Source organism: Ammodytes marinus (assembly GCF_949987685.1).
Source record: "Ammodytes marinus genome assembly, chromosome: 10".
NCBI classification, from domain to species: domain Eukaryota; kingdom Metazoa; phylum Chordata; class Actinopteri; order Uranoscopiformes; family Ammodytidae; genus Ammodytes; species Ammodytes marinus.
The window spans coordinates 14,252,940-14,280,405 of NC_137214.1; the positions used below are offsets into that span (position 1 = coordinate 14,252,940).

At 41.1% G+C, this 27,466-nt stretch overlaps 2 protein-coding genes across 3 annotated transcripts in view; both read left to right on the forward strand.

The window, feature by feature from the left end:
* Positions 1-502: 502 nt before the first annotated feature.
* Positions 503-25,565, forward strand: mbnl3 (muscleblind-like splicing regulator 3). Of its 2 annotated transcripts, none has more exons than XM_080035674.1 (8): positions 503-733; positions 7,395-8,418; positions 15,359-15,523; positions 17,787-17,999; positions 18,092-18,331; positions 19,337-19,490; positions 24,320-24,414; positions 25,426-25,565. In XM_080035674.1, exons 2-8 carry the CDS (start codon positions 8,245-8,247, stop codon positions 25,426-25,428), a joined length of 1,044 nt encoding a protein of 347 aa, XP_079891800.1. In that variant the 5' UTR covers positions 503-733; positions 7,395-8,244; the 3' UTR covers positions 25,429-25,565. The 2 variants fall into 2 exon arrangements, with proteins under 2 accessions (XP_079891800.1, XP_079891801.1); XM_080035675.1 differs by lacking the exon at positions 503-733 and adding an exon at positions 6,959-7,023.
* tmem265 (transmembrane protein 265) overlaps positions 7,114-27,466 on the forward strand; it is a gene marked incomplete at its 3' end in the record, with an annotated part of 224,620 nt that continues 204,267 nt past the window's right edge. Inside the window, exon 1 of the mRNA XM_080035680.1 lies at positions 7,114-7,134. The remainder of the gene's footprint in view (positions 7,135-27,466) is intronic.

Here is a 27,466-nt window from a genome sequence, read left to right on the forward strand (position 1 = left end):
ATCTTCCGCCTAATTAACAAAGCTGGCTCAAAACTCAATCCAATAACGGAATAGGCTATTTTAACAAAACTGCTTTTAAAGTATTTTTGTAAAAATAAACATAGTTATCCCTTTGGGTGGATTATTAGGCCTAGTATGAACGCTATAGCGCACCAAGAAAGTCTTATATCCTCTTATCCGCCTTTTTTATGTGCAATATTAAGTTTAGGCTACATAGCTGGTGTTTTGGCTGAACCCACCGAAGACGCAAGTGCGCCAGCCTACCTTTTAGTAGCGTTTAGTCATGACTTTGATTTCCTCGGCCGCTAATGATGTTACCTTATAAACGAAAGGAAACAAGCACTATCTCACTATCTCTCTCTCTCTCCCAACTCCTCCCTCACCATTTTGCCCTCCCTCGATTCTGCTGCGAGTGTAGGCTACAGTCCGTGCTGCAGCCAGCAAACATTCCAGCTGCCAGCCAAACCCCGCTTATTTCTCCTTTCATTCCGCGGCGCTTACACCTTTTTTGTATTTTACTTTTTATTTTACTTCCTTAGATTTTATTATTTCTGGCTAGCGATAACACGCCTTCTTTTCTTCTTTCACTTACAGGGCAATGCTGGTTGTAGGCTATATCAGACTAAGAAGGCTTCTTTGTGGAAAACAACAAAATAAATAGGCTTCAAAATTTAACCTGTCGTTGATTTTAGGGGAAGACATTGCAGCCTGAACCCGAGTGTACTACAAACAGGTAAGAGGCTGAGCTCGTCTGGCGCAGTTGAGTTTGCAGACATATTAATGCTGCCTAGTTTTATTTTTTAATCCATGTTTCAGTCATTTGAAACCCGTCAACTCTGCCTGTTGCGTGGAAGCCCCAAGCTGCCTTTGATAGGGTTTAATATGGGCGTAATTGCAGTATTACACAGCAGTAATTACATTAACATTACACATGCTTTAGGCAGGTCTGCTGAGAGCTGACGAATACGCGCATGTGTGGAACACAAATATTGCTGCAAACTGCGCTCACGTTTTAGTCTGTATACAAGGGTTTGGTTGCAATAAGATCTTTGTTTACTGTAATATTGTGTTGTTTACTTTATTTATAGCTAGTGAGGAGCAGCTGCAAGTTGCTTCCTAGCTTTTACTGACTATCTGCAGGATTTTGCAGCCATCCTCCATGCAAGCATGCAGGGAAGCTGATTATTGTCCTTGTTTACCCTTAGGGGTCAGACACTCAAGCCACCATGGCAGACTGTGTTGTCACTAGTTGTCTGCATGTACTGTTTGCACTTGGATGTATTTCCATAATCTTGGCTCGTTCAACAGCACAGCCAGTCAAGACAAGTTCACGCTCCCTTCGGGGCTGTGGACTCTGCACCAGTCTAGCTAGTTTATCTTTACTAAACTGAAAAACACACATGAGCATCCCGTCACATTTCCCACATAACCTGTTTTCATTTCCCCTCTCACACAGATACACATTAACTGCCCAGGGATGCTCAAATTTTTATGGTGCAAATAAAAACCATTGGCCAACAACACACGTTATTGGTCCACCTATAATACAGTTTTTTCATGCAGTTAACTTTCGTTATCTCACTACAGGGATGTGAAACTCCTAAGTCGAAAAGTGAAATGAGAGCTTTTGGGCTCTACACTTTATTTTATTCTGAACTAAAACTTGAGGTGCAGAAGGCAGTCTATACCACATCGTTTCACTGCTTTGATCAGGCTACATTGTACTGTATGCTACGTTGTCCTTTATGATGAGATAGGCTTGTTGTATGTTTGCTTGAATGGGAACTGTGGTGCTCTAATGAGCTGAAAGTATTACTGATTAACCTAATTACATAGCTCCCTCCCTCTTTGGCTTTCACGCTCTTTGTGATTTATGGATCTTCCACCTTGTGCTTTTTAATCAATCACCTGGTATAGATGTTATTCTGTTTTCCACTCGTCCTTGTTGCTTCTCTCGAAAAATAAGAGTTGTCTCTTCAATTAACTGCAACACAAAGCAAATGTTTTGGAGATCAGAGCTGTATTTTCATTGCAGTCAATAGTGGTTGCACTACACCATAGCCTCTAAAGAAGGAATTCACTGAGCTTTTGGGAATGGAGAAACTCAAGAAACTTTTCTTTTAAACTCACCCACAATAAGCTCACATATTCATCTTTGAAAATAAAAAAGACACACAGGTACGGGCCAAGATAATAATGCTAAATCCCTCAATATTTTCCCAGAGTCTGTGAAAAAAGCAACTTCATGGTTTAATGATGCTTTTTGTCGTATATCAATATCTACTACAATTCAACTTCTTTTTAGCATCTCAATATCTAAAATACTTTCACTGCAAATTTCCAACAGGGAGCACACATGTTTTCTGCAGAAAATGTTTGCTTTTCTACTTTTATAATTATTTTGTTATTTTCTGTCAACCTGCAGTATTCACCAAAAGCACATTACATTTCGATTAAAGACATTCACTTAATGCTCTTAATCTAGAGCTAAGCATAATACATGTATTAATAGGGTAACTATTTTCTGTGCCTCCACTACAACTGATATCTCAACCTCTCCCAAAACTCATATTTCAATTGGCACTATTAATTCATTTAGTGCTTTCCCTCAAACAGTAACTACTCTCAACTTCTTGACGCACGTTTTTTGTACCTCGACCGCCGCTTCAGCTTCTTTCAGTATTTCAACTACTGCAAATGTTTGGAGTGCATATTTTTTAGCAGCGAGCACAACTACATGTTCAGAAAATGTAGCCTCATCTATTTTTATAATTAATATGTTTCCTCGGTCAACCAGCTGTTTAAGACCACAACAACACTTTCTATTCCCATTTATCGCAACAATAGAGCAAGGCAGGGCACTTACAATATCCTACTGCCTATAACACGAAAAAGAAAAGAGAAAAATATGACTTATATAATATGTCACCTTGCCTTTCACTGAATGCATGCCTGACACTCAGTTCGGTTGGTATAAGGCTATCAGTGCCAGCAGATAAGGTGCAGGGCTGACTGTCGAGGTGGCACCCAGCCTAAACACAAGCCATAATGCAGACGTCAGAGCTCTGGTGAAGGTTACACTGCCGGTATCCCTTTGGTGCACTGTGTTTGATGAGGAACGCAGTGCGCCGGAGTCAACAGCAGCCTCCCCCATCTGTCCTCCTTATACTTCCCCCCATTCTGTTCCACCTACACGGTGACCCCCACCTACTAACTGCAGGAGCCACTCCATGCAGACACCTGGAGGACAGGCAGCAGCATAATGACTTATAACTAGGGCACTCTATATTTGTTCACCATGCCACATCCACCCAGATTACTATTTATGCTGCATCGTAAAGGTTCAGTAGGCCAAGATGTGTTCTGTACATCATGAACACATGTTAATATGTTTTTTGGGCTGTTTAGATAATTAATCAAAACAGGTTTTATATTCTCAAATGTGAGGATTTGCTGTTTTTTTTGTCATATGAGATACAATGTGCAGTGTGAGTATTTAGGCAGGAGAGATTTTAGATTGCAATGCTCCCGTGTCACCCCTCCCTTTTGGAGAATGTACAGAAGCTACGGTGGCCTTCAAGGACAATAATCTAGTTGGTAAATATGGCATCTACTACCGCCACTGCCTCAAGTCTTACACAATATCAAGTAATGAGGTGAAGATGTATTTAGTTATTTTTTCTATTGTACTTTTTCTTTGTCTTCCAAGAGTGCTACTGCAGAAACATGGTGGTGCGCCCCGCTCCTATTTAGACATTCTAAAATTATACAAATTATATTTTTTTCAAGCGATAATACACTAATTAAAACATACTTAGGAATATTTTATTCCATTTCTACCAAGTTTTTTCAGAAAAATCACATTAATTTTACACACTGTACCTATAAATCTGATAACTATCATTCAGTTTGAAAAAACAGGGAATTTGAATTGGTCAATGTGTGCTTTGACAAATTGCTAGGGCCATTTTTTAAAGGATTAATCATTAAAAAATACACTACAGATACATTGAAGTTAGATTTGTCTATATCCCAGCAGCATAGATAAAGCTTATTTTCTTTCTTTCTTAAGTCTTCTTTTTCTCAAGAGTTTTAACCCATTCTTCTGTGTTGGGGGTGACAACACTATGAGATGTGATGTGTGGGTTGCAACTGCACAACATGGCAGCCTCGTGGATGTAGCATCAAGCCCTCATCTCTTGAGCTGAGCTCTCAATCAATGTTTAGCATAGCAGTAATAGTACTTGAAGCCAAACCTCTACCGCTTTCTTTATTCTCACTCATATCCTTTTGTGTCATCTGCCACTTAATTATTTTCCCCTTGACCGTTTGTTGTGCTCACGTATCTTTGGGCCTCCTCATGTTTTATCCCTGCTGTGGCAGTGTTGTACATAATGCAGCGTGGCAGTAGATGTTCCATTCCAAATGGATTTCTTATGTGACTTGTTTTTTAATATTTTTCTGTCTTTGTTGTTTTTATCTCAAGTTTGTCACTTTGAAGAAAGTTATCTGTATGATTTCATTGTGAACCCTGAATGTTGGGTAACTCTTAATATATTTTGCAATGAAGTTCTTTTTTATAAAGGGCAATCAACTGTTGGATTTACCCTGGTGGTGGTTGGTAGATTATTCAGTGACTTGTGCATATGGCGCACTTATAGAGACAATAAAAAACTCTGGGTGGGTTGACTGCTCTTTAGCCATACCAGAGGTATAGCAATGAAAATATGTCACTTTGTCAGCAAACATGGTCCAGACTGTAATATCTCAACAACTATAGGATGGATTTCCATGAAATCCTCTACAGTCATTCTAAATGGGTCTGACCTTCATGAACTTACTTTTCTTCTAAAGTCATCAAGGATCAAGGTCAACATTTCAATCAGTCCAACATGTTTGGTTTTTGGACAAAGTCCCTGTTAGTACAGTTGAGTGCTGTTGGTGCATTCAGAGAGCAGAGAGAGATCATTATTGCGCAGATATAGGACAATATAACATATCTCATATCAATGAGGGACCAACTTGATGTTTTTCATCAATTAAAGGATCCTTATTATTATGTCTGTGCTCATTCTCATATGTGATGATTATTTAGATCTGAAGCTATAAGTAGTATACATTTTGGACAGGAAGTGATCTGGCTCTTCCCATGTTTCCAAATTTATATTTTTTCAGAGATAAAGTGGCTCCATCCACCTATAAGTAACTAATTCATAAAACGTACTTACTGAATGCCATGATCTTATAGATTATGAATAGCTCTCATGGGTCATTATGTCTGACTGTCTTGGACATGTTGTAACAAACAAAACTGCCCCTAGTGGGCTTGTCACATTTTAACGACTTACAAATTATGCCATGGCATGATTTCTCTATTTTTAGCTTCCCCCCTTTGCCTTCAAGTATCTGTAAAGGCCATGATAAAGACCAAAGGGAAAGCTATTATGGAAAGGCTTGGTTAAACAGTTGGTTGAATTTTCGGGAGGCTGGAACTCTTGGAAAGCAGAGTTGCAGCAGTATACGGTATATGAAAGGATAGTGCTGTGTGTATATTCAAATGTGCAGGTTGATGTATGAACTAGAACGGATTTGGAGTAGAGCCAGTGTTGCTGCGTAGCTTTTCAAAAATTAATGTAATGGCAACCGTGCGCCATTTGGTATCTGGTGTGGCGAGAGAGGCAGCGGGGAGTGTTGCTGAGGAGCATTCTGATGATGCGGGTGGCATATTGCTGAGCTGCGTCGTCAGGGTTCGTGTAAGCAAGGGCGCTCTATCCCGAGAGTGGACCGGAATTCAGGACAGGCAAAGCTGCAGGAGTGAGTGCTTGCCTCGTCCCCCTGAGAAAAGTTTCTATTGATCCGTAGGTAGGCTGAGAGGAGGAGGCACAGACAAGCATAATCGTTGAGCCAGCAAAGCAATTGCTGTACCTGCTCATCTCTTATTCCTGCCTCTTTCTCTTCCTCTTTTTTTTTGGCTGGGATGTGTCTTTGTTCTTGCATTTGAAGGTGGGTGTATCAATTTAGTTCCCACCTCCCCCTTATCCCTCCTTCTCCCAGTCCACTGCGGTGTTCTCCTTCTGGGCTGTCTATCTGCATGCTCTCTCTCTCTCTCTCTCTCTCTCTCTCTCTCTCTCTCTCTCTCTCTCACACACACACACACACACACACACACACACACACACACACACACACACACACACACACACACACACACACACACACACACACACACACACACGTCCCCCCCGTAGGTTCCTCCGTCTGTGTCTGCCGCCATCAGACACAGGGACTGATAATATCTGCTCCAACCCTCTCTCCTTCTATGTTTTGTTCTCCTCCTCTCCTGCATCTCGCCTATTGTTTATTCACTTTGAGCATTCAAACACCACTATGCTGTAAGATCACCTTATTTTAACTTAACCCAGTTTGGACTTTGCATTGTCCTGGGAAGCAAAAATGTAGTTTCTTTTCTCTGTGTATCTTTATTGAGCCACCTCACTGATTGTTATCTGTATTCAGTTAGTGTCCAGATACGTCACTCTTCTCCCTGACAGTGAGCTGCACGGCAGGCTGCAGGCAGTCACCTTGCATCACACTGCAGTACACTCTGTTGTTTGATTAAGGCATAATTTACTCCTCCACGTCTGTTTGGAGTCAGTTTAGAGTTTTTGTTACATTTTGAATATTAGCATGTGGCTCAGACATGACTGTGCTGTACAAGTAAAGAAAAAAAGCCAACAAGGACAGGCTCTGTGGAGGGAGGAGCCGTGGTGGAAACTGCCTTGTCATTGGCTGCTCATGTGCTCTGTGTGCCTGCAAGAGTCCGTAGGATTGGCTGGAGCCTTGCACCGAGTGCAGCAGCTGCAGTTGTGAAGAACTACCCCCTTTTCTTTCTGCCCTGTCTCTCCGTTTTCCCTACTTCTTTCCTTCAAATTAATAACTGTCTGGGAATCACCGGTGGTGTCGACCACATGTGCCAGCCTGTGTGAATTCAAGGACACTGTATTGCAGCAGGATTAATTTGAAGTTAGTCGAATACTTTCTGCTCTTTGCAGCTCAGAGGAGTTGAAGTGACGTATCTTTCCTGCCTGCAATCCCCCTCCATCCCCTCTCTCTCTCACTCTCTCTCTTTCTCTTGTATCACTTAATCAAGACATAGCTTGCCCTTTTCTGTTCATTGCTGCCTGCCTCCCTCCCTCCCGTATGGTCTGTTCCCATATTTGTTTGTCCTGGCTTTATCCTCTTTGGCTCTTTCCCTTCAACCCTCCTGCCTCGTGGTCCTCATCACCCTCTGTTTAGGCGAGCTCCACACGAGGTCGTAGCTTTACAATGTTCTCGTCAACAGGCTGCCGCTTTGTTAATGCTTCAAATTAATGTTTGCCTTTCTGTGTTTACAGTCTAGAGCGAGACAACAAGCAAGGACATGCGGAAGAGAGGTCAGTGAGGAGGATGACTACAGAAAAACACACAGCGGCAAAGGAGGGATGAGAAAGAGACTATAATAGGAGGAGGAAGTGGAAGTCCAAAGTGCCTACTGCGAGACGGGACGTCTGCTGCTGTGTAGCTGCTGTCTGACCCCGCTTGATGAGAGCAGGACGGGGCTCCGTGTGTGTTTGGCCTTGAATGGAGGCTATATTTTATCCTGACAGCCAGAGTCATCCATCCCAGTCGCCAAGTTGCCGAGCAGCAGTCCCCACACACCCTTGGCTGAGCCGCCACCTCGTCTCATCAAGGCAAGGACACCATCCTTTTAGGGTTCTGCTTTTTGTTCTACACAAATCTGTCTTTTTTTCAGCCTGTTCAAACGTAACTAGCACTACAGTGACTACCCCAGCCTCGGCCATGTTGACGTGAATGTAGCAACGATTTACGGTTGACTCGGGCCTAGGCACAGACTCTCTGTGACATATCTAAGCTACCAGAGTGATGTCCTCTGAGTACTTTTTTGGTTTTTCTCTTGTTTTCCTTCAAGACAGAGCTGGCCTCTGCTCACAGTCGATCCCCTCTATCTCACCCCAGTAAAACTTCAGCTGCCACTTTTCCCAGGAAGAACCAATAAACATCCCCTAAAATACACCAACCAAAAGGACTTGCTGCTCTATTTGCGTTAAGGAAAAACTAAACATATTTTAGCTTCTGTTTCCACACTGTTTTTTGTGGCATCACTTCATTAGTCACTCTTGCTCTCATCAGACAGTTTTCCGTCCATCTTTGCCCGCCGCTGCTCTGTGTTAGTGTGCGACTCCAATGGCTGTCAGCATGAGCATGGGACGGGACACCAAATGGCTGACCCTGGAAGTGTGTCGTGAGTTTCAGAGAGGCACCTGCTCGCGCTCTGAAGTCGAGTGCAAGTTTGCCCACCCCTCCCGGAGCTGCCATGTGGAGAACGGCCGAGTCATCGCTTGCTTCGACTCGCTCAAGGTAACTATGCAACACACTCAAAATGATAACCCCCCAGACTACATGCATTGTGACCTGTCTCAGGTTAGTTAATGTCTTTTGGCTCTACCTAACATTTCTTTTGTATATAGATCCATATAGGCAAATAAACACACAAAGAGTTTGATTTTGTGGTTCATAGCTACCTTTATGGGCCACCTTTACCTGTAAGAATTTAATTTTTTGAAGCAAAGCATTAACATTGAACTAAAGACAGCAGAGTTGCTATTTCACACATTAAACCTCATATGTGTAATGAATGTGTAGTATAATGTTGTTTAGGATGTCGAATGCTAACTCAATTGTTCAAAAGAGAAGATGCATCAGGATGTTGGTGGCTTACCACATCATCCAATCAATTTCCTGGAAACCATGCAAACTGTGTCAGTTTGTCAGTCGATCCACTCTTTTTACCTCTATTCCAAAGGTCTTTCGATGTAATTCTGTCGCAATATTATATTTAAAAATAAGTTAATAACGTTATGATATCAATATATGTAAAAAAGCAAAGATAAAATCTCTTAATGTTCAGGACATGTTTAATGTTGATGAGAGACAGCCAGAAAAGGGGGAGAGAGCATGTGTACTTTAGCGCTAGGCTCCCATAATGCCCCATCAAGGTAATTTGTTACATTGATTTAAGAATCCTGTAAATCCTGTATTTCCATAAAGCTGTCTGTTGTATGTGATTTGCAACACTGCCTTCAATGATGTAATACAACTAGATGTATTAAAGGGATAGTTACCCTGTAACTACCATGTACCATGTACAATTTTTATAATGGTAATACCGTTATAGAAATGGTGCACAAATTTCCTTTAATGGGATAACACTGACCAGCATTCATTCAAAACTGAAATCAAGCACCTGCATCGTAGATGTCTTACTGTTTGATTCCCACTGTTCAGCTAATCAGAAATGAGGATTTTCAGGGGCCTTAGTACTAATTGGGATATTGCCCAACCCTAAATTGACATATGATTCTTTCTACCTAAACACTTATCCAGATATTTATTGTTTTCATTTAGCTCAGGCTTAGTTTCTCATAAAGGCACTTTGCAGTCATTTCGTCCATCAATGATGTGGGCTGGTTGGCGGTGCCTCTTCAACATCACTGCAGCTGCTCTCCTGACTCTCATCCTAGCTCTTCCACCACAGAACCACAACAGTAGCTCTACTCATATACACAGCCGCAAAACTAACAGTTGAGTAGTGATGATGCTTTACTGTATTTTTAAAGCACCACCATGTTTCTGCAGTAAAGCACCGACTATCAATTGACAATTGCTCTAAAATCGAGAATAGGCTGTTGCTGTGTCTGTGTGCATGTGGATACTGGTGTGTTTGTGAGGGGTTTAGCTCAACCAGCTTTCATGCAGGGGAAAAGTGAGACCCAGACAAGGGGCTTTCTGTCTGAGTGCAGCTGCTGTCTCCTCGTTTATTGAGTTAGAATTTATTATTCAACCATTTTTCTGTGTTATGTCCTGCAGAGCAGGAGGGAGATGGAGAGAGAGAGAGGGAGAGGAACAGAGAGGGGGCCTAGCAACAGCACAGGAGTGCGTACCCATTGGATAGTTTGATCTTCCTGAGTGGCACGGCTGTTTTTAGCACAGAGCAACAGCCTGGCTATGTACTGGCTGCATCGATGGGGGAAAAAGGCGAGCTGCTTTGTACCAAAGGCAGAGTAAAGCATTAAAGGCCACATTTGGCTGTTTGAAGCCCTGGGGTCATGTTGTTAATGTGAGAAAGAACTGAAGTTGGACACAGTTGAAGGTCACATCAGCTTTCTTTTCCAAGGCTGCAGCAGTGCTTTAGTACCTGCACAGTGTGTCAACCACTTCTTTACAAAAGTGTTTCTATCATCATTTTTCTTCAGGATTATCAGATGACAGCTGTTGTGTTTGGTTGATTGACAACAAAAAAAAACAAAGAAACACCTTGCTCTGTCCCCAACAGAGCTGCTTCACAGCATCACTCCATCCTCCTGCTCTCCGCCCACCCCTCCCTTCATTTTTAATTTTATGGATTTATCTGGTAATGGCCGCCCTCCTCACCATGCCTCCCATATGTGGCATCCCGATAGCTGTCATTCCCTGTTGCTCCTCCATTAGCTCTGTCTGGTGGGTCTGAACCTGCTGCAGCGGAGGGAGGGGGCAGCACACCGCCTGGTTCTTTTTACCTTGTTAACTGGAGTGCTGCTGTCATCTCAAATGATTAGTGTGGACTTCACATCTGGCCCACTAGATCAACAGCAGTGTTGATTTTGCATCATGGTACGGCTGAAACTTAGAATTTTTTTTTTTATTATTGGTTAATCCAAAACATTATTTGTTGATTATGTGTTGAATTTATGGGTGACGGACAAATAAAAATGCCTGTTGTCAAGGGTCAATTTAAATGTTTATCAATGGGATTCTGGTTGGTGGATGATCTTTTTATACCAAGGAACAATAAAAGAAAATATTACAAATCTAAATTTTATCAACAAAATAATGATACATTTGATTTGTTTTAACTTACATCATTAATGCGTCCACAATGTGGCATTTCACTTTTTTCCTTTTTCTGACATATGATTTAATTTAGGGATCCAGCATTATAAAATGCAATTTGTTAACTCTCAAATAATGTGTGCCATATCAACCAAATAAGATACTATAAAGTTGGAAACTAAGTCCATAGTTGACTTAAATCAGTTCTCTCTTTATTATGCCTGGAAATGTTCATAGGGAAAGAGGGGAGTCACAGGCCTAAGGGGCGGAGTTATGTCATCTTTGGGGAGTCCATTGGTGCAGGTGGGGAGGAGAGAGGTGATTTAACAGTCAAACATTTGAATTTGATGAACAAATCACAAGTTAGTCTTTGGAGTCAGATTCAACTGATTGGGACCAGTCGGGCCTCTTTTCTTTATGGGACCTCCACAGTTCGTGTCCTTCCATCATGACTGGGTCATGACTTTTCCTACAGGCCGTTGTCCTCTAGATAGTTGAGAGTTAACAGTACAGCACTACTGTCCAGTCCTTCAGATTCTGACTATCCGCTAATTATTTCATACCTGTAGGATGAACCAGAACTGTTTTTGAGATTTACTCATATTATCACTCTTATTGTCGTAGCTGCAAAGATGATGGACACATTTGTAGGTACATTTCTTTACCAAATTTCAGTGCCGGAAATTCTTCTGGGAAACTCTCTGTTTGACTGTCTCAGATTGCACATTGTTTCATTATATGGCATCACTCAAGTTTGTCCAGGTGTTGTTTTCCTTTGGCAAAGGTATGACCAATGTCCTAATGGGTTATGTGAGGCCAAAAAAAGGGGATTCGACACCTCTGGTAATTTCTCTGGCAAATACAGGACAGACAGGCCATTGAATAAGTGAAGAAATGCAGGACTTTATGCCATCGGTGTATGGTATTTAGTTCTGCTGAATTTTGCTTTGTGTGCATGTACCTCCATTCACTGACTGAACTGTTGGACTATCTTCACAATTCTTATGAGCCATGTTAGACCAGTGAAAAGTTCAGTCAATGGGAACTTCGGATTGGATACATTTGCCCATGCTTTGATTAAATTCATTAAACACAAAGCTGAGCTATAGCAGAGGATGAGGAGAATGCCATTATGTTTGCAGACGTAGACCAAAGTGTTGAAGAAGTGGACATTTTGACATGGCAAAATGTCATAGGATGACCAAACTGATTCATCGTCTAAACACCATGGATGTTCGAACCAAATTTGAAATTTACTTTTTGAGATATTTCTCAAGGATAGCATCCATCCTAATTGTTTAATCTCTATAACATTATTTATTAGACACATTTCAGAATGAGCACAGACTTGATGATGAAAATAATTTATAGTAATTGAAGAAAAACCTCAAGTTTGTCTCTCATTTATACTCTATAATATAGATCTAAAAATGTGTGTAACAGTTTAGATCTGCGCAGTGATCCTGTTTTGCAATTTCCGAACGCATCAACAGCACATGACTGTACTAAGAGGGACTTTCTCTGTGTTGCGTAGTGTGTTGCTATGGCCACCAAAAGGAGATTCCTGACACAAAAGTGTTCAACACCACTTCCCTGCACCATATTTTTATAGTTTCTTTTAAAGGTTTTTGTATCTGTATACATCCATGTCCATGCTGCTAGAGCACAGCATTCAGACAGTTATATATGTGTATTTTTTTTTGGGACATTGAATGTTTAAAGTACCTCATTAGGCTCATTACTGGGTACATTTATTTCCGTCTAAGTTTGAGCAGGCTTGCTGGGCTCATGGGACTCACTCCTCATTACAGACTCATCCCTAAACACACAGCTCACTGACGCAGAGCCTGTTCATCTCCAGTCTAGGCGAGAGTGTTTTTGTGAGCCTGTGTAGCATCCTGACCGTTTTTTTTTTTTCAGGTTGTTACATGTTTGCTTGTATGCATTTTGTCTAGTGCGTGAATCCCTCGTGAACACTGGAAAAAGGAGATACTGCGGTTTCCTCCCGTCCTTTATTTAAATCCCACTGCTGCTAAAGCCTTTTTTATGTGTCCTCCTCTCAGCGTGACATCATCCATCACCGTCAGAGTTTCTGCACCATGACGTCAGTTTGTCTTTTTATCGTCTATTGCTTTAGTGCTCCGTCAGCTCATGGTCGCCCCGTGAGAGCTGGTTTGTGTTGGGTGTTGCCTGATGACAGAGCGGTAGAGGTAGTTTAGCAGGTTTACGGCTCATCTGCAGGGCCAGACAGCTGCTGTCAGCCCAGGGGTTTAATGGAGGCTGCAGTATTCTCCTCTGTGTGCGTGTTGACCTGCAGTGTTCCTGCACCAACATCTTCACCTTCACCACAGACTCTGGCAGAGAGAGGAAGGACACAGCTTCAATGACATTCTGGAACAAAATGAATTGCTTTTAGATAAATGGCTCAAAATCTGATTTAGGTTGTGTCACAAAGCCAAAAATGACAAGTAAAAATGAGGATAGAGAATTACTTCTGATCAGAAGGATTCGTGGAAGAGGCTGCTGAGTCAGGATAGCCTCAGCTGACTAAAATACAGAATTATAGCACCTAAGTTAGTATTGGAGGAAAACTTTGGATTCATTTTTAAGTGATGTCAATTGCTGATTTGTATTAGTATTTAGGGAAAATAAGAGAGCAATAGGCTTTCCCTGGGAAATGGTTCTACATTATTCATCTTCCATCCAAAAATCAGTTTAATTTATAACCTCAAAAAATGCGGAGCTGTGTGACGGCTGGGCATGTTTTTCTAACCATTTCTTGGTGTTTCATTCACATTTATTATCATTATAAGGGCGTCTGCTGTGCTCAAGTACCTGAGTGGCTTTGGTTATAGATAAAACTGCCCTCATTGTTCAAGGCTGCATGCGTTGAGTGAAGTTCTGCATACAGGACAAATAGAAAAGCTTGAAGCCCATGAGCCCAACATCAGGATACTGTCTCCTGCTGCATTTTTTAATAAATAGTCGTGAATAGTTTTCTGTGTTCTCATGTCAGCAAACCTTGTTGTTACCTGCTGGAAGTGAGAAGAAATACAAATTAAGAAGACTATAATTCATTTTCCCAACTATATACTATGTAAAACATGAATGTGTATTGTACATGAAGTCAAGTGGTGGATTTTTATTTGAATTTTATGTTGAAATTGAACTTATTCTCGTGCCTGACTACATTTACTCAAATACTATACTTAAGTAGTGATCATTTAGCCTGCACACGTAGAATCACTAGGCAATTAGGGGGTGATAAGTTGAGAACAGTAGACACTCTGAAATAAAGCCCACACACCTAATACCACTGTGTAATTATATTGTAATAACAGGAGAACAAATACCCAGAACTCCTATTTACCAGTAAAAACAAGGGTTACAGTAGACACTTGGCAATACAGCCAAAACACAAAAGAGTGAACACCGGGGAATAAAGCTGGAATATGCAATATTACTGCTAAATTATATGGTATTGAACACTGGAGAAGTGGAGATTTAATCATTTAGCCTAATATTTGTGTAAATTGTATTGTATTTTGTATGTGTGTATATGTAATTTAAAATATAAACAGGCAAAGAAACAAACAAACAAACAAAAAAGTAAAGATTGCAATTAAAGAAACAATATAATACAATATTATATTATTATAAAGAAAGTAAGGTTAGTGGTCTCTATCCTCCAATTGCATGTGTTGCAGTCAAGTATACAGTACTTTGAAATATTATTTTTTTCTCTTTCTCAAAAGTAGCTTATGAATTGGACTGATAACCACCAGGTAGAGATACAGAATCTATGGCACAGGATGGTGAGAGTCGAGCATATGTTTTCACTCTTGAATTTTTATCTCTTATCAGCAAAGTTTGTTTGACTTCTACTGTGACTGTGGAAAAATCGAAAGCTGTCTCAAATACCCAATCTATCATTTCACATTGCTTTGAACATTGACTAAATGGTATAAAATTAAAGATGAAAAGTGCAGTTTTATAAATGGTTTGTAGAAACATAAAACTAATTTGAAAGACTACTAGTTAATTTTTAGGTTGCTTAGATTGCCGTTGATTTAAAATACATTTAATAATGAAAATCTTTAGATGGTGGATAGTGGTTGGCTGCATATTTCTCATGAATGATCCAATATTAATTCTTCTGGGACTTCATTAGTACTTCATACATAGTTCTGTAAACACACTTGATTATTGAACAAATTGTCCTCGATAACATGGGGAGTTATACATAACCTAGAACAGATGCTGCAATAAGGTGAGCTTTGGGTTCGGTGTTCATTCATCAAGGCACACCTCTGTTTGATTCAGCATCAGTCACATTATTGTCTTCTCTCTGTCGGACTTTACATCCTTAATTAAGAGTCACTGAAAAGTGTCACCCCATCTGACCACTCTCACCCCCTCTCCTCCTCAGGGACGCTGCACACGTGAAAACTGTAAGTACCTGCATCCACCCCCACACCTGAAAACCCAGCTGGAGATCAACGGGAGGAACAACCTAATCCAGCAGAAGGCTGCGGCAGCCATGTTGGCTCAACAGATGCAGTTCATGCTGCCTGGAGCACAGTTTCAGCCGATAGTGAGTAGCCCACACAAAAACTACTTATCAATTAATGCAAAGGTTTTGAAGAAATATATTCATGAAGTACTTCAGTACTTTTGAGTGATGTTCCACTCAACAACAGGGTCGCTGTTACTTTTTAAATAATACTCTTTGCTAGTGCTGCCATCAAGTGCCACCAGTTATTCCTGCAGTTACATGTGCCCCAACTTATGTTATTCAAAAGAGATATAAAAGGGAATCAAAAAGTGCTATTTTCTACAATATTTAAATAAAAAAGAAAGTTACTTTCTTTGGCTTTTCTGTTCATTTACAATTAGAATGTCTGAAGAAAAGAGGATTTTTAAAGAAATTTAAATCAAATACAAAATTATAGTTTAGTTAATGCCATTTGGCACGTAACTTTCGATTTATATATACAGTATCTCACAAAAGTGAGTACACCCCTAACATTTCTTCAAATATTTCATTATATCTTTCCATGCGACAACACTGAATAAATGACACTTTGATACAATGTCAAGTAGTCAGTGTACAGCTTGTATAACAGTGTAAATTTACTGTCCCCTCAAAATAACTCGACACACAGCCATTAATGTCTAAACTGTTGGCAACAAAAGTGAGTACACCCCTAAGAAAACATTTCCAAATTGGGCCCAAAGTGTCAATATTTTGTTTTGCCAACATTATTTTCTAGCACTGCCTTAACCCTCTTGGGCATGTAGTTCACTAGAGCTTCACAGGTTGCAACTGGAACCCTCTTCTACCCATTCATGACGACATCAAGGAGCTGGTGGATATTAGAGTCCTTGCGCTCCTCCACCTTCTGTTTGAGGATGCCCCAAAGATGCTCAATAGGGTTTAAGACTGGAGACATGCTTGGCCAGTCCATAACCTTTACCCTCAGTTTCTTTAGCAAGCCAGTGGTCGTTCGGAGGGGTGTTTGGGGTCGTTATCATGTTGCAGTACTGCCCTGCGGCCCAGTTTATGAAGGGAGGGGATCATGCTCTGCTTCAGTATGTCACAGTACATGTTAGAATTCAATGAACTGTAGATCCCCAGTGCTGGCAGCACTCATGCAGCCCCAGACCATGACACTCCAACCACCATGCTTGACTCTAGGCAAGACACACTTGTCTTTGTACTCCTCACCTGGTTGCCGCTCCACACTCTTAACACCATCTGAACCAAATAAATGTATTTTGGTCTCATCAGACCACAGGACATGGTTGCAGTAATCCATGTCCGTAGTCTGTTTGTCTTCAGCAAACTTTTTGTGGGGTTTCTTTTGCATCATCTTTAGAATAGGCTTCCTTCTGGGATGACAGCCATGCAGACCAGTATGATGCAGAGTGCGGCGTATGGTCTGAGCACTGACATGTTGACCCCCCACCCCTTCAAGCCCTTCAGCAATGCTGGCAGCACTCATACGTCTATTTTCCAAAGCCAACCTCTGTGTACGACGCTGACCACGTGCACTCAACCTTCGTAAACTGGGCCGCAGGGTGGTATTGCAACATGATAACGACCCCAAACACACCTCCAAAACGACCAGTGGCTTGCTAAAAAAGCTGAGGGTAAAGGTTATGGCCTGGCCAAGCATGTCTCCAGACCTAAACCCTATTGAGCATCTTTGGGGCATCCTCAAACAGAAGGTGGAGGAGCGCAAGGTCTTTAATATCCACCAGCTCTGTGATGCTGTCATAAATGGGTGGAAGAGGGTTCCAGTTGCAACCTGTGAAGCTCTAGTGAACTACATGCCCAAGAGGGTTAAGGCAGTGCTGGAAAATAATGGTGGCCACACAAAATATTTACACTTTGGGCCCAATTTGTACATTTTTTCTAAGGGGTGTACTCACTTTTGTTGCCAGCAGTTTAGACATTAATGGCTGTGTGTCGAGTTATTTTGAGGGGACAGTAAATTTACACTGTTATACAAGCTGTACACTGACTACTTTACATTGTATCAAAGTGTCATTTCTTCAGTGTTGTCCCATGGAAAGATATAAAGAAAAATGTGAAGAAATGTGAGGGGTGTACTCACTTTTGTGAGATACTGTATACACTATCTATGGTTAAAACTCTCAATCCGAAAGTCTTATTAAACTTTTAAAAAGGAAATGTGAAATCATTGAACATCAAAAGTGCATAATCTTTTTTTATACTGTCCCTGCTCAAGTTCATTTAATGTTTGAAGTGATATAAAATCCTCTCCTAAAGCCAGAGAAAGCTCAGCTATTATTTGTTTTTTGTCTTTCTTTCCGTTCTCTCCCTCCCTCAGACTACATTCTCTTTGACACCCTCCATGGCAACGAATCCCAGTATGGCATTCAGTCCCTATCTGAGCCACATGAGCCACATGGGCCCGGGCATGGGCTTGATGCCTGAGCTGCTGCCCAGTACTCCCATGCTGGTCCCTGGGAGTCCCACCGGCATGGCAACCATGGGCAACGGCACCTCTGCGCAAAAACATATGCGCACAGACAAGCTGGAGGTAGGCCGCCTGCGTGCAGCTGTTGTGTTTCAATTTGGCCAAGGTGTGATGAAATGTAAATGTTTATCTGTGCTCCCGCTGGGCCCTACTAGGTTTGTCGAGAATTTCAGCGTGGTAATTGCACGCGGGGCGAGAGTGACTGTCGCTACGCTCACCCCATGGAGGCTGGCATGGTGGACTGCAGCGAGAACTCGGTCATTGTCTGCATGGACTACATTAAAGGCCGCTGCAGCCGAGACAAGTGCAAGTACTTCCATCCCCCTGCTCACCTGCAGGCCAGGATCAAGGCTGCACAGCACCAAGCCAGTCACAACACAGCTTCTGCAGCCTTGGTGAGTCTTCCTCAACACTGTGACACAGACAAATACTCAGAACTCTTTGTCCTTTTTACCAGGAATAAACATTTGCGGTCTAAACGTCAACTGCTTTAATAAACTTTTAGTCACTTTCTTTAAAGTTACAGATCCACGTTCAACCTATATGCTTAACACAGCAGGGGATCACTAGATGATTTTCTTGTTCCCTACTTGAAGATTATTAACTGATGCAATAAAGGATTAGGGTAACAGTGTCCCACAGGCAGCTTGAAATTTGATATTGTAGTCTGGGGATTATGCTTTTTCATGAATGTGTGCTACTGTGCATGTGTCTGAGCCTGTATTATCTATGGTATTCTCAGTGAAGCAAGATACAAGGGCTAAAGCTAGCATCGTGAGCAGCTGTAACCTAATCAATCTGCAGTGCTGAAGCAGAAAAACCAGGTGAACGGTAATGGAAAAAAGACAAAATATTCGATTGAAAGGAATTAGAAGCATAATGCATCCCGGTTTATACACTCACACATTAACAGGCATTAATTTATTTTTTTGCTGATTTGGCTGCTAATGCTGGTTCTATGTTGTAACCAGTGGTTCACATTGTCGCTGATTTAATCTTAAATTAGATCATTCAAAACCAATTTTATATTTAAATGTCATCCCGTCCTACTATGTGATATGTGTTTGTGATCATGTCACCATTTTATTTCCCTATTATGCGTTCAAAGTTTCCCTGGTTATCTTCCACTGTAGTTTGATGTGTCAGCAACGGCACCATTAGTGAATGAAATCATAGCAATCCCATTTTGCTCTTGGCCTGACCTCTGGGCTGTCCTACATCAATTCAGCTCATCTTAGATGCTGCAGTGTCCTCTCGTGGTAGTAAACAAAAACACCCTGAGCACTTACACAGTATATTAACTTCCAGATAACACCAGATAATGCAGTATTTTTGTTGGAGGGGAAGTGTTAAAGCCTGTGTTGAAAGATTACTTCTTCTCGTTCCTGTCGGTTGGCCAGGGTTTGCCTCCTGGTGCCATGCAGCCGCTACAAAAGAGACCGATCTTAGAAAAGAGCAACGGAGCTGCTGCCGCCGTCTTCAACCCCAGCTTGTTCCACTACCAGCAAACCCTGGCTAACATGCAGCTCCAGCAACAAGCCTTCATCCCCACTGGTGAGTCTCTACACATATTAATACACAACACTGAAACATACAGTAGTCCACACAAGGGTTTACATTGCCATACACTAGGAGGAAAATCAAAATCATGAAACCCTTGGACCCTTAAATCTGGGTAGACAAAGAGTTTTAACGTTACAAGAAATGCTAATAATGTGGGATATAGGTGTAGTTGGAACAGTTTGCATGCTGTGTATGTGCAAGGCCTTTATACGTTGTAACGGTTCTCCTTCCCTCATGCCGCGTCTTCCTTCCTTCTTTGTGTTGCTTGGTTTTGCTTCACACTTGCTTGACATGTGATGATAGTGTTGAAGCCATAAACAAAGTTAGAGAACACGTGTTACATGTGACTGCTGGTGCATGGATTGGTGGGTGCATGCATTTCAGGTGATCATAGCCTATTGGATCTTGAAGTCTTTCTATTTAAAAAGCAAAGTATTGTGTGCCTTGGCTAAAAGTCGCAGTAAGTACGTAATAGAAAGTGGCAGCTTGCCGCTAAACAAAGAAATTGACAGAGCAAAGGATCCATCCAACACCAGTCCTACCCCTTAACCCTTTTAAAGTCAAGTGACATTATTTAGAGCTTGCAATTTTGAAGTAGTGCTGAAACACTTTTATTACAAAGTTGTATCTGTGAGAGCCTCTTGTCACCTGTATCGCCTGCCTCTTATCTGAAACTGGAATTTAGCCTTGACCTGCTGGTACCAATTACACCGTCTTGTTTTCCACAACTCTTTGCTCTTGTTTTCTTTTCGTCCTTCTCTCGCTGTTCTCCTCATCTGCTCTCATCCATTGCTAGCTTTTCACACATATAGCTATGCGTAATGTGACGTGATCTGTTCTGTTCCCGGTTCCTGCAAGACAACATTATTTGATATACAGTAAATATGTCGCAGTGCACAGGAGGCATCATTAAATTATAGATTGAATGGAGGACAACATTACCGTACTGGTTAGCATGTTTAAAGTATCATGCATATTTAAAAGTACTGCCAACATAGACAAAGAGACATACTATATTAGGATGACAATTTATTTTATTTATTCATTTATTGCATTTTTTTTCATTCATACCCACAATCAATATAATTATGTTGAAGAAAATTCTTCACTACTCTGTGATCTGTTATGCGTCAGTGAATCCTTAGTTTGAAGCTAGAATTTAATTGATTAAAATTCAATCAAAGCTCAGCGGCAGCTACACGTGTTCAGGTAGAGAGACAGGGATTGGTAAAATGAGCAGGTACAGGATGAGGTAGGTACACGAGGAACTGGAAACCTGATGGTGAGGATCTGACAAAGAACAGAGGAATGAGAAAACAGTAGAGCATGGAGTCAAGAGTTGATGAAAGCAGGTGAACTAGGAATTCTGTTGGAAAGTCAGAGGGCGTCTGGGGGACAGCTCGAGGATGGCAGGTTTGACGAGTTGGAAACAAGTACATGGTCGGCAAGAAGTGAGTAAGGGCTGGAGACAGGGAATGATGAAGACAGTGTAATGAGGTCGGTCATACTGCTGCAGTACTTCAAGGTCGTCAATATAGAGGTGCCCTCCTGCCTTTGGGAGAACGTACCACAGATAACAAGGTCAGCTTCTGAAGACCATAGGATAGACATTCATTTAGGAGCCTCTCCTCTTCTTTATTGCATACATTTTTTTAAACAAATCATGCTTTGTGGAAGCAAGTCAGTAATTCACTGCAAGCGTGCCCGTAGCGTGTGTGCATATGGACTTCCTGTAGGTACAAAGATTCCAGCTGTACCAGCCCCTTTAAACCTCCCAGAAACTAAACAGTTCTAAATTAACTTATTTTATTATTTTTCCTTTCTTATCTTTCTTATTATTGTTTTTCAGTCTTCTGTGATAGAAATGTATGCTAAAAATATCAGAATTTTTTTTTTCTCCTTTTATAAATTTTTCTTAGGTCCCTTCAGTACATTTGGAAAATCCAGACCAGTCAGCCAGGTTTCTCATTTGAGATAGTCCAGAGGTGTGCATAAGGATTGAAGAATTATTCCATCAGAATTAGAAATCTACCCTTACACACTGACACACACACACACACACACACACACACACACACACACACACACACACACACACGCACACACACACACACACACACACACACACACACACACATAGAAAGGAAGATACAGTGTCTGACGTGGCGATGCAGATCTTAATTTCAGTCACAAATCTTGTAAATCAAATCAAATCAAATCAGTTTTATTTATATAGCCCAAAATTACAAATAAATTTGTCTCGGTGGACTTTACATTTCATACAATATGATATATGATACAATATGATACAATATGATACAATATGACACCCTGCCCTTACACCCTTAGCTCGGCTGAGAAAAAACTCCCAGTAAAAACCCTTTACCGGGAATAAAAAAAAATTGAAGAAATCTCAGGGAGAGTCGACAGAGTAAGGGATCCCTCTCCCAGGACGGACATACTGCAATAGATGTCATAAGTAGAGAAAATCACGAAGGAATTTGATCATTGACCAGGTGATTACATGGTAATACTAAGTAAAGTGCGAATAGTGTGGATGCAGGAAGACTTCAGATGCAGCCAGAGGATCCACACCGTCTCGTCTCCACCAGGGAAAACTAAGGTTTCCATCGCCGGGATTACATCCCACGTCTCCAGGTGGCGCCCTTGACCACTGCACATCATTCGCGTTGATGGTCCAATTCTCAGATAAAACCGGAGGGGGGACCAGATCCACACCGTCTCGTCACGACCAAGGGAAACTGGAAGAGGACAGACAGGCAACCAATGAGCAAGGCAAAAATGAATTTATAAAGATTGAACAAGCAAGCGAGTAGAAAGAGTACTATCCTGATGTGAAGCAATAGCAAACAGGGAGCATCCATTCCTAGGACAGCTGATTCCACACAGAACTCGGAGTCAGTCGAGTAGCATGGAGAGTGCTTGGTAGACGGAGGGAGAGAACCCCCGGGGCAACGCTCAACCAATCATGGAAGATAAACAAAAGAGAACAAATGTCAGAGAAATGGTATCAGTTATGCAATTAGCGTCGGCAGGACAATTCTCAGTGGGAGGACAGCCGGTACTCAGGCCCAGACAAACCGAGACCGAGGCAGCTCCTCAGGGTGATAATAATAACGCTATAACAATGCGAACACAATTAACATTAAAATTACATTGATCACACTCTACCGTTCCCCATCGACACACAATCGGCGCCAGCCCCCCAGACCCAGAGCCTGCCCCCCAGCACCCCGCCCCCAGAGAGCACGCCCCAGTGCGGCACTAGTCCAGAGGAGGACCGGGGCCATAGATAGAGAATAGAGTATAGAATAGGGAAATAGCCAAATACACCGCTGCCACGAGGAGCAACCACTGCCGAATCCCCCGGAGGGGCGGCCCGTACAGCCCCACTCAGGCCCGCCGGACCGGCCATGCCCAGCCCACGAGGCAAGGCCAGAGGTGCCAGGCACAAAGGGCGCGACGCATCCGCCGCCGCCATCGGCACACCCAGAGCTAGGAAGGGCCGGAGGAGCACCGACGCCGGGCAGCGAAACACAGACGCCAACAGCGACGCTGTTATAGATGGTAATCATAAATGATTTCCTGAAGACGTGTGTGTGAAAGACCACATCTCTTTATGCTTTTCCTGACTTGTCTTTGTGTTCTTCATCCATGCCTCATTCACTATTGATTCATGCTGATATTATGTCAGTAAAATAATCACACTTGGAAATAATTTTAGCAGAAACAAAAAATAAACTAAATATTTTCATTTGTCAGCTGCATAAAGAAATACATCTCCAGGAGATGTTGTGCTTCTGAAGGGAAAACAGAATATTTGCAACATATGGGATTGCAGCTGACAAAGAACAAAGTTCTATATAAAGTTCTGGTACTCACAAAATATTAAAATAAAAACTGGTGAAAAAAATGTAGTCAGCAGATGTTGAGATATCTGACTTTTATCACTAGATCCTACATTTCATATAATGCTACCAAACGTATAATTGTATTAGACACTCTCTGCCTGGTTAAGGCACACACCTGGCAAAGTCCGGTCATCAGTTTGGAACACAGGCTTTGCACACCCACACAGATGTTAGTCACTAAACGTTATGGGCTAATAAGAATGATAACGGTGTATGTTGTTCCGTTCCCACAGGTACCACAGAACCAAGCTTTAAATATATATAGTCCCCTTCCTGACTTCACTAGGCTAAGACTTCTAAGACTTGACAAAAATTATATTAATTGAATATGCTCATAGAAATTGATTAAAACAAACGTAAAACATAACTGATGACTGACAATATCAAAATTATTAGTGACTGACATGGAGTTTGACTTTATCGGGAGATCTAAGCCAATTTTAGGATAATAAACTCACAGGACTGTTTCTCAAGAAGAGATAAACTACTGTGACATTATTCAAAACATTTCCTTTCTCTTACGGATCATTTGCTCCCTCCATACACATGCCCCGTCCATTCAAATACAATATATCAGATCCTCCAGTCTGATTAAATTGTATGACTGTGTATTGCCTTGTTTGTTAAACTACCATTTGTTAGTGAACAATGCATTTTCTTTTGTTTTGTACTGCTTTGCTTATTAAATGTGATTTTTCTTTATCTCTTTTTTTGTTTGCATGTGTCTTGATTCTTGTTTTAAAATCATCCTGGCAATATCACTTGACTTGTGCCATGACTCTTTGATCCTACACATTTTGCCATGGTAACCATATCATTCCTGTTCCCCCCCTCCTCCCCGCCCACATCCTCGTCCTCTGTTTTTCGTCTGACTCGCCTGAATGAAAGTTCCCATGATGCACGGTGCCGCCACCTCCACTGTTTCGTCGGCTTCGAACCCAGTCACCAATGTTCCTTACGCTGAATCAGCCGCCTCGAATCAGGTTTGCTCTTTCATTTCAGTTCTTTTATTTATTTTAGCTCATGAGGTTCTAAGTCCTGTTCATAGTCCTCTCTCATCAGGATAAAGAACACGTCCCCCCTAGTGTCACCTGTGTTATATTTACATTTCATCAGTCTGTTGTGATGTAAGCCAATGAAAACAGAATTTATTCTGAGAAAAATCTCAAAATAGGAACCTGTTTTCATCTGGATGTCTTAGTTTGGTTTAGAATCATACCCCATGGTCTGTCTCTGTGTTCGATGTATTCTATGGACACACAGTGTGTGGTCTCTGTAACAAGCTTCCTACAATTAAAACACAGTTTGTCTTTCTCTTAGGGAACATTTAATTGGCAAATTCTCCAAATATTAAGGGGCTGTATATTAGGGTCTGGGTATTAGCAAGGACTTCACAATACAATATTCATCATGATACATGGGTCACAATATGATATACTGTATATACATTGCGATACGATGCATATGACTGTATACCACGATATTACACATAGTTCACTAGAAATGTTAAAACAGAGCCAGAATACAAGTTGCTGTGTACTTTCAAATTATATTGGCCAATTCGAGGCAACTAGCCGTACTGCATCATCTACAGTACATTTTCGGAGCTGAAGATACAATACAGATATCACAAAAATAAATATCACAATAGATTGCCATATGATTAAATATGTACAGTACTTTATTTATCTTCAGGAGTTTTATGGAACCATCAATCCAATCAATGAAATTGTTCTATAATAGAGTGTTATTGTACCATTATTAATAAAGAATGAAATTTCCCAACAAAATAAAAATCCACATAATTTGGCAGATCTTTAAAAAACTGTATCAAAATGGCTGTTGAAAGCTTCACTCCAACAATGACAGTAAGTTATTCAAAAACATGTTCTCAAATAAAAATAGATGGCTGTACATTACTTTTTGCTCATTGGTAACTGTTGTGATTCTCGTGTCACTGTTCTATCCCCCCCGCCCCCCTTCTCTCTCTCCAGTAGACCCATCGGAGCTTCTGACTTCTGATCCAGTGGAGCTCCAGTGTGTTCCCATGGAAACCCATTTCTGTCCCGTCCCCAAACTGCTGATGGCGGCTCCAGTGGCGCTAAACTCAGTAAGCCTTTCCCGAAACCCCAGTTAAAGCTTCTGGGCACTACCAGGGCGGTCATTTTTCTGAATGCAGCAAACTTGTGCCTCACCTACAGTGCACCCTGACTGAGTGAGAATGTGAAATTTCTTATACAATATGATGAAAAAATGTAAGCTGCGACGGTTCACGCAATACAAGCCTGGACGTTTTACTGTTGCTTTGAGCAGCCATCCCTGATGCATACTGACTCGATCAGGCTGAGCTCAATAGAGCTCATTTGTTTTTACAGCCATACATGCCCACACCTTTAAAGTGCACACACACACATTAACACATACAGACACATTAGACTTTATGCCCTTTATTTGTTGGAGCCATCTCATGAGGCGACCCACCACAATTGACTGTTCCAAAGTCAGAAACTCTGAAAAGTTCATTCTGGAAATTCAGACCATTCAAACGGCAAAAAGACTTGTCGCTGGTCTACAACCGTTAAGTGTTGTCAAAAAGAAAGAGTGTTTCATATCATGTCATGTTTACGTTTCAAGATGTCTAAAAAAGTAACAGTTGTGTTGTATTATGTCTATATTCAGTCTGTTCCGATGGTCTCATACGACGAATACGTCCATGAGTTGTTGTTAATTTGTTTGTGCCTTTGATTTATCTGCTCAGCTGCAGATAAGACTTAGTTTCCCAGAATAATTCAAAACATTAATAGCATACGTTGAAAGATGTTGTTATTTGCAATTAATGGCAATATCTGTTGTTACAAAAATACTGGTTGGAAAAATCTAGTGATTACAGTGATCGGCACTTTAAATTGATATTGTTTCATAAATGTAAAGTATGATTTTAGTCCGTTTTTATCCCCCAGTTTTAAATTCTGGATAGTTTTCATATAACGCCACAACTTTAAAAAACAAATTGATAGAGTGACATCAAATTAAGAGAGTCACTTCTATGTTAAAGGGGCTGAGTTTAGAGATTTACACTGCCTTTAAGCAAGAGAAGACATGTTCTCTATAATTCTACCAGTAATATATCAGACAGCTCATATGATTAAAACGGTTGGATTTGAGTGATGAAGTATCTTTAGTCGTGATGTCTGATTAGTGATCTTATTCCTGATGGGTAGTGTCTGAAAGTGAATATTTGTTTATCCTTATTCCTCCGTGATTTGATCAAAACACAGTGTAAAAGAATGACAATCTTCTGGCGCTGTCATGTTCACCTAATACAACGATGAGTCTCTGCCTCAGCAACAAACCCTCTTTTGCTGTGTTTAACTCACCTAAAATCCCAGTAAAGACCAAATTAAACTTCTCAAAAATTACACAATTTTATAATTGGCACCTTATTATCATTTACTGTTATTTTAGAGTTATTGCACAATATGAAATCTGGATTGTGTGTCCTGATGTTGTGCCTAAGGTCTGTGTGTGCAAAGTGGTGGTTAAATGCAAGGCTAATGCAATACCTGACCAGTCCCTCGAATTATGTATATTCCTGTTTCAATGCAGGGATGTATTTAAAAAAAGGCAGTTTGTTTGTTTAATTGTCTCCTTCTCTGCAGCTTTTGAATTGAATAAGAGGCTCTTCAGGGAGAAAGCTGAGAACTTGAAATGTCCTGACCGACTTTATAATGTGTCGTCTTTTCTACTAATGTGTCCTTTTTGTCAATAGTCCTCAGACTCTGAATATTGCAGCCTGGTTGGTATAACCAGACCTGAGTTATGGTAAAGTCAGGAGATGGAGGAATAAATCACTCGTTTGATGTCTGATGGTAAAAAACTAAGTAGGATTTTTGGTTTCCAAATGTCTGTAAGGAAAGGCTCTAGGTGTGTAAAATTGAACGTAATGGTTTTGAAAACTGGGCTGAACTCACTTTTATCCAAATTCAAATGTGCCTCTTTCAAGTCTCCTTAAACCCATAACTGTCAAAACACTGT

Coding starts and splice junctions, on each gene's coding strand:
- mbnl3 (XM_080035674.1), top strand. CDS start 8,245: ATGGCTGTCAGCATGAGCATGGGACGGGACACCAAATGGCTGACCCTG. Junction 8,419..15,358: donor CTTGCTTCGACTCGCTCAAG/GTAACTATGCAA, acceptor TCTCCTCCTCAG/GGACGCTGCACACGTGAAAA. Junction 19,491..24,319: donor ACAAGCCTTCATCCCCACTG/GTGAGTCTCTAC, acceptor CCTGAATGAAAG/TTCCCATGATGCACGGTGCC.